At 39.8% G+C, this 10,039-nt stretch overlaps 1 protein-coding gene across 7 annotated transcripts in view; it reads right to left on the bottom strand.

Annotated features, from left to right (window-relative positions):
* ELF1 (E74 like ETS transcription factor 1) overlaps positions 1-10,039 on the bottom strand; it is a 92,704-nt gene continuing 82,665 nt past the window's right edge. For all 7 annotated transcript variants that reach the window (XM_067292534.1, XM_067292561.1, XM_067292546.1 and 4 more), the window contains one exon: positions 1-1,711. In XM_067292534.1, the coding sequence (XP_067148635.1) occupies positions 1,093-1,711 (619 nt within the window). In that variant the 3' untranslated portion in view covers positions 1-1,092. The remainder of the gene's footprint in view (positions 1,712-10,039) is intronic.

Here is a 10,039-nt window from a genome sequence, read left to right as displayed (position 1 = left end):
GTGTTTTTCCATTTGATTTATTTTCATAATAAACCAATTAAAAATACAAAAGACAAGGACCCAAGGTTCAAAGGGATCCATATTTAAAAATTTGTCTTTTAAATACAAATTCACTCTGTAATATGAATACATATAACATTAGACCTCTAAACATAATGATCTTATTTGCATCTATCAAAAATTTGTATGGAAACAAATTAGCTGAAAAACTTCCTTGTGACATTGAATGTACATTATTTACAATCAAAAAAGAACTCTTAGCAGTACTAATCTCAGAACACCTGCATAAATTGTGTATATTTCATTTCCCTCCCCCCCTTACAAAATAATCTGAAGTAGAAAGCAAAATTGTTAAAATTCATAGTCACAAAATGGCATGAAACATTTGCACCTGTAGTGATGCCATTAGTTTCTGTAATTAAATATATCTGATGTTTTCATATAAAATATAGACCTGGCATTGTCCATTACTGGAATAAATGTTTTGTGTACTCTCAATAGGAGTGTATATTTAATTTTGCACACACGAGAGCGTGTGTTGCAAAAAACGCAACAAGAGGATACCTGGTTATCACTGTCCATTATTCAAAGTCTAAATCTGATGTAATTCACTGGTATGAAATAGATACACTTGATCATAAAAAATTCATACACATGGAATGAAAATGTCCCATCAAAAGTAAAAGTAACTGCTGCTTCAAAAGTTAAGTGATACATGTACGGATTAAACAGAAAAGGTTATAATAATGTTATTGCAATGTAAATTAGCAACAGACTGAAAACATACAAATATGTAAGAAGTTTGGAACTTTGGCCAAAAACCGCAAGAGAAAGTCTTCATAGCATAAAAAAAGCATGTTCCTTCATGCCTGTATTTTGAAACATGAGTAATATGTAATTTTATTTATATGGTAACATTTAGCAATTAACAGAAAATCAAAACCCATTCTAAAGCATGAATTCTACCAATTAACTGCAGAAATTAAGTAGCTTTGTAACATCTGCTTCAGAATCAAATCATATATACATAACTGAAAAGGTCACATCACATTTATGAAAATAATCATCCACAGGGTCTTTTTTTTTTTTAATTTATTTATATGAACTGGGTTCCAATGGCTCATTTTCTTGCTTCACTTGCACATTAGATGGGAAACCATTTGAACTGGATACTACCATCACAAAAGGTTGCTGCTGGATTCTCTGCTCTGACTGCTCAGTATCATCTAATTCATCACTGTCGTCTTCTTTTACCGCTCCTTGTACACCAATCTGCTTAGTTTCTGGTGCTTTAATAACTGAAGTGATCACTGTGCCCGACGGATGAGCTACCATCTGCGAACTGCTAGGTGAAAAAGTTACCACTGGGGTAGTGGCACTGAAGGATGGAGATGAAGCCATGTTGACTGTTCCATTGCAAATTGTCTGCACACTGCTGGTGAGAACCTGCTGAACTTGCGCCGGGCTCAGCACGATTGATGAAGGAGGAGAGACTGGCTTCTGAGACTGTAGCATGACATTTTCTTTAAGAACTGTCATGGCTTGTGAAGTAGGAATGGCTTGTAAAATAAATTTTTGGGGCGTTGTCGCTGAGGCTGGATCTGTGCTGGCTATCACGGTAGTCAGAGGCACTGTCTGGAGTGTTACAGTATGCAGCTGCTGATTTCCAGGAGAAACCACCACTGGAACCTGGGTTGGAGTCTGTAAAGTCCTATTCAGATTAGAGAAGAGTGCAGGGTCAGAATACTTCCACTGAGAGTGTTTAAAAATAATTTTACTATTAAAAAAAATCACTTGGCATCACAAGCATTCAATTATTTTTCTAAGGATTCCAAAAAGGGAAACACTCTCCTAATAAAACAACCCCCCCCTAAATCAGTAACACATTTCCCAAAGCAATGGTCTGTCTTTGAGATATTCAGTATTTCATGAAGAAACCTGGGAATCAAATGCAATATCCCCATCTCAGGCATCAACAAACCCTACACAAGGACCATTCATTTCACAAGGTACCCGGCTGAATTAAATCGTAAATCAGGCCTCAATTCTCCTACCATCCATGTACGTGTGTAACTATACGCACAAGCATCTGCACAGTAATGGTGAGTGTCATCAGGACCTTCTCAGACTCCCAGGACACACAGCTCTCCCTCTGTCTGCCAGGCTTACACACTCCTACGGGTAAATCAAGCGACCAGAATCTGCCCCCAGAAGAAGTTTAAATTAGGAATGATTCCATCAATTTCAGGCTGACAGACCTGGGTACAGTATTACTTTCGATATAGGTACAGCTGAGAGGACAAAGTTAGAAGATTAACAGCCATATCACTGAAGTACACAATGGAAAACGGTGATTTAGAAACGTGGCTGAAGCACATGCACTTCAGTCCTGCAACATAGCTATGTTAAAAAACAACAACAACAACAACAAAAACCCAAACACACACACACATGCACACACAAAGAAACCCCACACTCCTGGTGAAGTGAATGATTTCCAGGGGAGGGAAGAAGGGAGGGAAGGGAAACCACTTCTACACTGTTCCCACAGTATTTATATTGCTATTTCTCATTCCCTTTGCACCTTTATTTTTAGCACCTTATAAATCATGGTAATTTTGCAGTGCCATGTTTATTTTTAAACCTACAATTTCTGAGAATGGTTTACTCCACATTTACTTTTTACAGTCCTGAGTCTCCATCACTTTTTCCCCCCTCTCTAAATCAGCTTTGTTAAATTTTGTTTCCTCTCTGCTATTTGGCCGTTTGCTCCAACCCATCATGCCACACTGTCCCTGACAATTTTTTTCTCTCCTTTTCTCTGTCCTGCAAAGTTCTCTCTGACCTTCCTGCTTTGCTTCAGTGTTTTTTCCTGCCAATCTTCCTCTGCTTTTTCAGTCTTAACCTCTCACTCATAGTGTCAAGTATGTTAAAGAAAACAAGTGAAGATAAACATAATTGTCTCCTCCTAGCTTATTTCTACCTCTGTTGAAATCATTTTAAATTGAAAGACACTTACCTTCAATATTTCTGCTTTTAAGTCCATGCGCAATACAGCACGCTCTCCCTTCTGTAAGTTTGATTCTCAGCTACACTATGAGAGTTGCCTACTATCTATCTATCATTCAATGTCCTCCTTTCTATAGCCCAACTGGTACCAACTTTTACAGCTCTGTGAAATCCTACTTGCCAGAGTTTTGCTACCGGCCAGCAAGATCAGACTCAGCATAATCAAAACTTCCATTCAAAAACCATGTTCTTGCTGTCATGATTGCAACAAAAAGCTTACCAAAGTGGGCAGGACTTAATTGATGCTGAAACTAGGGGCAATGTGGAGGCAGATACTCCAATAGCACGGGGAGCTCTACTCCCCTCTTCCACAACACAGCAGCAGAGGCGAGTGAAGTAACACTTGTAGAAGCCTTCCCAGGTCTCAGCTCGGTCCTCTGGGGAAGGCCTTTCTCTAACCTCCAAAGATTCCCCCAGCAAAAACAACTCCAGTAACCCAGCTGGTATTAAGCTCAGAGCACATCAGCTTCCCCTTCCTTAGCATCCTCCAGCAGCCAGTTCCTACTACAGGCGACACTTCCCACCTCCTATGTGGGCTTAATAATATAAGAAACAGAATCCCTTATCTGTAGCTTTCTCCTCATAAGAAAGAAGAGAAGTCAGCAGTATCCAGGAATGTCTCTATAGCAAAACAAATCCAAATACTAGCCCATGAGGCTCCCTTGCAAGTCACATAGAAAGACCATATAGCTGGGATGCAAAAGCTGACACATCTAGTGTCAATGTGTCTGACACTAGAGTGCAGAGGGACTGCTGACGGGCACAGTCTTGAGCTCCTGGGTCACACGACAGTGGAGAGAGGCCAAGAGAAATGCTCATGGAAATGGGCTGGCTGGGAAGCACCAGCTGTGGAGCGACCACTTCTTTCTCTCCAACTTCTGGATTTCATGCACCAGGCTGAAATAGGTGCTGCACAGGAAATACAAGCAATGGAACTTACAGTGCAAGGCTCAGAGTGACAGCACCAGAGTCAGCAGGTCTGCTAAGGGTTTTCAGACCTATATATTTCTTTTTAAATATAAATATTTCCCCTTGGAGTTTGACAGAAAAAACAAACACACACAAATGTCCATGTGTAACTGCAGAAGGGTGTCCACTAGCTTTTTTTAAATAACATGAACTATCTACAGTTAAACAAAATTGCAGTAAAATCAAAATGTCACACAGATACAGTTAAAACAACCCATGAAAGTCCATAGGACCAGCTAAGGAAGAAAGACAGTTGACACTTGCCCTCAGAAAAGCCTTAAAAGTATCCGAGTAAGAGAGTGGGTACTGAGGCAACTCCTTAATCCATGAGACAACATATTTGTGCCTGAAGGATTAGCACCAACTGAATAGTTGCAACTTTGAAAAGCAGCAGCTGAAGCTGCCAGCCTGTCCTAGTATACTGTGCAAGTATTACTTTGAAGCTACCCTCTTGCCCTTTAGCTGTTTTGTTTAAAAATAAAATAATAAAAATAAATGCCTCTAGCAGTTGTGGCTGCAAACAACCTCAAAAATAAGAACTGGATGTAATCAATGCAGAGAGCATTCTGCACAGCCCTGGGAGCAATAGCTCTGAGAGCACTGAACCAAAGTATTTGACTCAGCATGCAGTAATAATCATTTGTGTGTTGATGTTAAACCATTTTATTTCTCACAAAAGCAAGACCTGTACCTAAACATCATACTGTGAGTAATATTTTATTCCAGATGCTTCATTTTGTCCCTCAGTCAAAACACATATGGTGTATACTTGCTCGGGGGAAGGCATGTGGCAGATGAGTGTTCAAGCACAGGATTAAGTTGCATACAGCACCATAAATGTGTTGTCATTTGCAGTAGAAGTCAAGCAGAAATTTTGACTCAATTGGTAACACTAAGACAACTGTGTCTGTTCATGAACTGAAATCTAGCTGCTCAGATTATTTCCCTTGAATATCACTGAAAAAATATATAGGTTAATATATAGGTATTCCTTGGTTAATCTTTTTATGTTTGTTTTACCAAAAAAAAAAAGATATATGCAACTCAAGATAGCTTGTTAATACTGGGCTAGATTATTTTAGGTGCTTTTAAATGTATATTTTGCTATACTTCTGAATTGCACTGTCAGTTCACTAACACTCTTCCTAGTCAAAGCTACAAATTTGTTGAGTATTACTTTAAAAGTTCCTCTTGAAGTTCCAAAAAGAACAACATTAAGCAATAATGATGAAAAGGAAATGCTGCCACTAAACAGTCTGGTTACTACTGGGAAAAGAATGACAAAAATTCTGAAGTCATTTTAGCCTGGTAGAAAATGATAAAAATCTATTTCTTGGTTTATTTGGTACCATTAATAGTCTAGAGCTGTGCAACATCACATTAGTTCATCGTGAGGTGAATAATGATAAAGCAAACACTAACTGACAGGTAGGAAAAGCAAGTTTATTCATGGTAATTTATTTGCAAAGCTTCTGAAGTGGAGAAAAGATGAGAAAAAATACAAAAAAATTAAAGCTACAAGCCAAGGTAAACAAAACATTTCACAGCACAACAAGCAAATGAAACAAGGCAATATTAAGAAATACATAGAGAGAGGTAACAAAAGGAAATTTCCTTCACCAACATACCTATTATTCAACCTACAGCTATAGGGGAAAAGTTGGCCTAGACATAAATGGGCAAATTCCAGGGACTTTCCCAATTCGTTCAAATAACTGGTTACAAGCAGCTCATTCAATCAACCTAAGAAGTGCAAGGGAGGTGAAGGGGTGGGGTGTGCTAGTCAGAACCACTTCAAATGCCTGAGTCAAGAGGCAATCTCTTGAGTGAATTTAGGAAGTATCGGCCAAATATGCAACACAGGAGCTCTACCGGCACTGCAAACCACAACTGCACTCGTTTATCTGATCCTCAAAGAGTTGCCAGCAAGACTGTAAATACTTCACCCTAACATATCACAACCATAGTCATTTTACAGTGCAAGACTTGTGTATAGGAAGGAGCTGCTAACCAGTCTAACTATAGATGCCCACAAGATGTAGAAAGATACTTGATGTTTTAACGCAAAAATCTTCATATAGCCTCCTCCTAAGGGAGGATAGAACTTGCCTGTTCTTGTCTAGCTCTTTGTCCAGACAAGATAATTTGTTATGTCATGAGGATGGAGACAGAGGACTCAACTCAAGCCTGGTGTCCTTTTTACTGACCCACAGGGTCTACAGAGCCCTCTTTCCACAATTTTACATAACCACACAGTCGCCTGAAAAAAGACTCTTAACCTGTGCTACTTATAGAAAGCTGCAGAAACCCCACCTCTTTCCACAGTGACAAATAGATCTAAAGATAGCCCTTGCAGATAGTTTCTTACTGTGCAGAAACAAAGTGAATTGGTCTAGATGATTCTAAGTCCCTCCTGCCTTGTTCCTACCTACTACAGAAATTAATTCAGAAACCCAGTAAAGACCGCTTCTCAGCTGCACGAAAATCAAATCAAAACGGAAAGTTATAAAAAAAGTCTTTTACTTGATAGGAGCTGATCCTATCATAACAGTGTCCTGAGAAATGCATCCCCTTGTAAGCTAAATGAGTGCTTCTTATAGAAGCCGAGATCACATCAGCCTAGTTTTGACCAATACCTTCCTCAGGAAGGGCATTTTCCTCATCATCCTCAAACTTGGGATGCAGTGCAGCCATCACTTAAAAGAGCACAAAGATCAACTCTTCCCAACAACTCCTCTGCTCCCTCCCCGTGGGGAAGGCTCAAGCAGTGGTGAGATCCAACAGTGTTTGCTAGCCAGTGTCTTAAGAGAGCTTCTAGTTCAGCCTTTTCTTTGGAGCATAAAGATGCCAACTTGCTGCACTCAGAAGTCTTCCACTGAACTGCAAACAGGCAAAGCATCTGCGCTGATGTTCGTTAACCAAAGAAGGGCCTTCCACATGGGTCAGGAGATGCTGCTGATCTCCTGGAGTCCTCAGCAGGCCTCGTATTTGGCTGACGTTGTTCATGTTCTCCCCCTAGTCCCAGAGAGCCCTACCAAGACTGTCATTCGTGATAGCTTTTATTCAGCATACCTGCAAGAATGACAGAGGAGTCCTGAGCTACAACAACTGCTGATGTCATGCAGATTTGAATCTCTTCCTTAGTCAGGGAAAAAGCACTGAATATAAGAAAGCAAATGGTTAATGCAAAATCTGTGTAGAACAGTGCCAGACTGTTTCCCTGTGTCTGTGTGGCTATGCATGCATAAGCAAAGGGTATATAGATGGGATGCAAATTATTACAGATCATAACAGTGACATTCACTGCATGGCTTACACAAGTTAATGTCTATACTTGACACAAGATGAAGAAAATACTTCAAATGAAATGCCAGCTGTATTGATAAATGCACATTAGACAAATCTGTGTATCTTTCAGCATCAGAATAGCTGCAGTTGTATCGCCAACAGTTAGCTTATATCATAGCCTGGACATAGTCATGTTTACCACCTGGCTATGGGACAATAGCAGAAAGCATACATGTGTGCTTGGGGCAGACATGACACTCAGGTAATTCCCTCTGGTTATCAGGGCAATCCACTATATTGGCATATTGTTGACTTCATCACTCTTCTTGCACTGAAGGCTCTCGGACAGAGAGGAAAAAAAAAAACATGATTCACCTTCAGCTAGATCCTTCTCCTCTGAAATGAGGATCTTGCTGCTGTGGTCCACACTTGTGTCAGCTTCAGGACGAATTACTGCAATATTTTCTACCTCAAAGGTTGCAAAAAGGTTAAGATGGAAACTGTGGGTGAGCCATCATGCAGTAGTTCCCCAGTTCAAAGTGAACATAGAACGCCCCATTGGTCCTCTGTGATCTGTAGTTTTTCCTCAGCTACAGAACAGAATCAAGATACTGGTCTTATGACGTGCTCAGTCCAAACTATCACAAAGACAACTTGAAAATACAGAAGAGAATCAAACTATTTAAAACCTGAAGTTTGCTAAAGAATTGCACAGCAACTCTTGACAGCTAACTAATTCAAAATTTCTTAGTATACAGAGCTGTCAGCTAGAAAATTGAGCTATGTCCCATACAGTCAGTAAGAAGTAAGTAGGCACACATTTAACTTTAAATTACTACAAGTTCACAAAAATTATCCTTTCTGAACTGTTAGTAACATAAGATCTTTCCACTATGTAAAAGACGCTCCATCTTAAATCACTACTACTCTATATTAAAGGTAAACAAATAGTGTCTGCATCCAGGCCACTGGTTATTCAAGGGTGCGATTCAACTGCCTAAACATAAGCACCTTAGAGCTCTCTGTAGGATGTCCCAGACTGCTCATGACAGAGGCCTTACAGGAGACTTGCACTTTCTAGAATAAAAAAATGGATACCCTCTAGGCTCAGAAGGACTCTATAAATATGGAGCTGAATCCCAAGCCTATTGTAGTGACACCAATTCCAAGGCAGAACTCAAATTACTCTGATAAAATACCTGTGTAGACCAGAAATTTGGTTAACCTGTGCAAGTAAAAAAAAGTGAAAAAAGTTAAAAAGAAGAAAAAACAATTTTACAAGCAATGAATTCAAAGAGACTTTTTTTTTTTTTGTTAATGAAAACCAGCTCACTGGAAAAAAATTAGAAATAGAATAGTCATCTGGAGAGACCTTTATATTTCTGTCTTATCACTGGAATCACACTGTGCCAAATTCAGCTTGCAATTACAGGATCGGAAACGTCAGTAACTTCACTTGCATGCACTGAACCAGAGCACAGTTAGGCCTCCAGAAGAGCAGCAGGTGATGTCCTCACACACAGCACTTTTGCAATTCTGAATATTCCTGTCTGGACTACTACATGTCATGTCCAGTCTGCAAGACCTGGTCCTGCCTGGCTCCTGCCGCCCTCCCCTGGCCAACAACATTCTCCTTGTCTCCTGCATATAGCAGCACCAAAAGTGGTATAAAATGCCCCTCAAAAGCCATCTATAAAGACAAGACCTTTCTTTAAACCAACCCATGAGATTTCAGAGTGTAAACCAAAGTAGTGCTTTGCAAATAACAGCCTATGGACAGCTAAAGAGTATCATCTTCTCAAGGTACCGTTCTAGCCTGCAGTTACTTTAATACAAAACTTGATTACAACAAGAGAGAAGCTATAGCTAAGGACAGAACTCATCGGCCCCATGTCTCTGGCAGGTACCTGCTACATGCAGGACCACTGCAAAGCAGGTATAGGATGCTACTCTCCACTGAAATCACACAAAACTATACAAGCTTTGTGCAGTTATAAATTAAGCCATTGTCTGTATTGCAAAGAATATGGATTCCCTGATTTCCATCGTCATTCCTATTTACAATTTCTTTAAAAAGCACAAAGAGGCCCTGGAAGAATGGGTGCCGAAGACTCCCAGCAATGCTCTAGGGAGAGGACTTTACCAGGCAACGCCACCTTACAGAGAAAGCAATATTGATATTGACACAAAACACCTTTCCTAGCATTCCTCAAATATGATTCTTTTAATAAGTTCCTTAACATAAAACATGCCTGTTTGGACTTCTTCCCTGAAGGATATGGTAAGTGTTAAGAAGCTAATTGTTCTAACCTCAAAAACCCTCGATATTTTTTCTATAATAGGTCAATCGCATGACTTTTTTTCCCCTTGCAACACTATGGAAGGAAACTACTGCAGAGGGAAAAATATTACCATGAAGAAGAGGGGTGAACATTTATATGAATGAAGCTTTAGAAGTTACATTACATAAGAAATTATATGGGACCAAGACATTCATGCTTCAAGGCAGAGCCCAACCGCTACCCAGCAGGCGTCAGAAAGAAACTTCTCCTAAGGAACGTTTCCCAGACCTGGCTTGCCTTTTCTCCCAAATGACCTTGTCCAACAACATGCCTCTGCCTCTCAACAGCAACTAGCATATTCCAATATTGCTATTGTTCCTCATGCTTCCTTAAAAAACGACCATACAGTTCCTTCAAACACAATCCTATGG

This window comes from Apteryx mantelli, chromosome 1 (assembly GCF_036417845.1).
Source record: "Apteryx mantelli isolate bAptMan1 chromosome 1, bAptMan1.hap1, whole genome shotgun sequence".
NCBI lineage: Eukaryota > Metazoa > Chordata > Aves > Apterygiformes > Apterygidae > Apteryx > Apteryx mantelli.
This window is presented reverse-complemented; position numbering and strand designations above follow the sequence as displayed.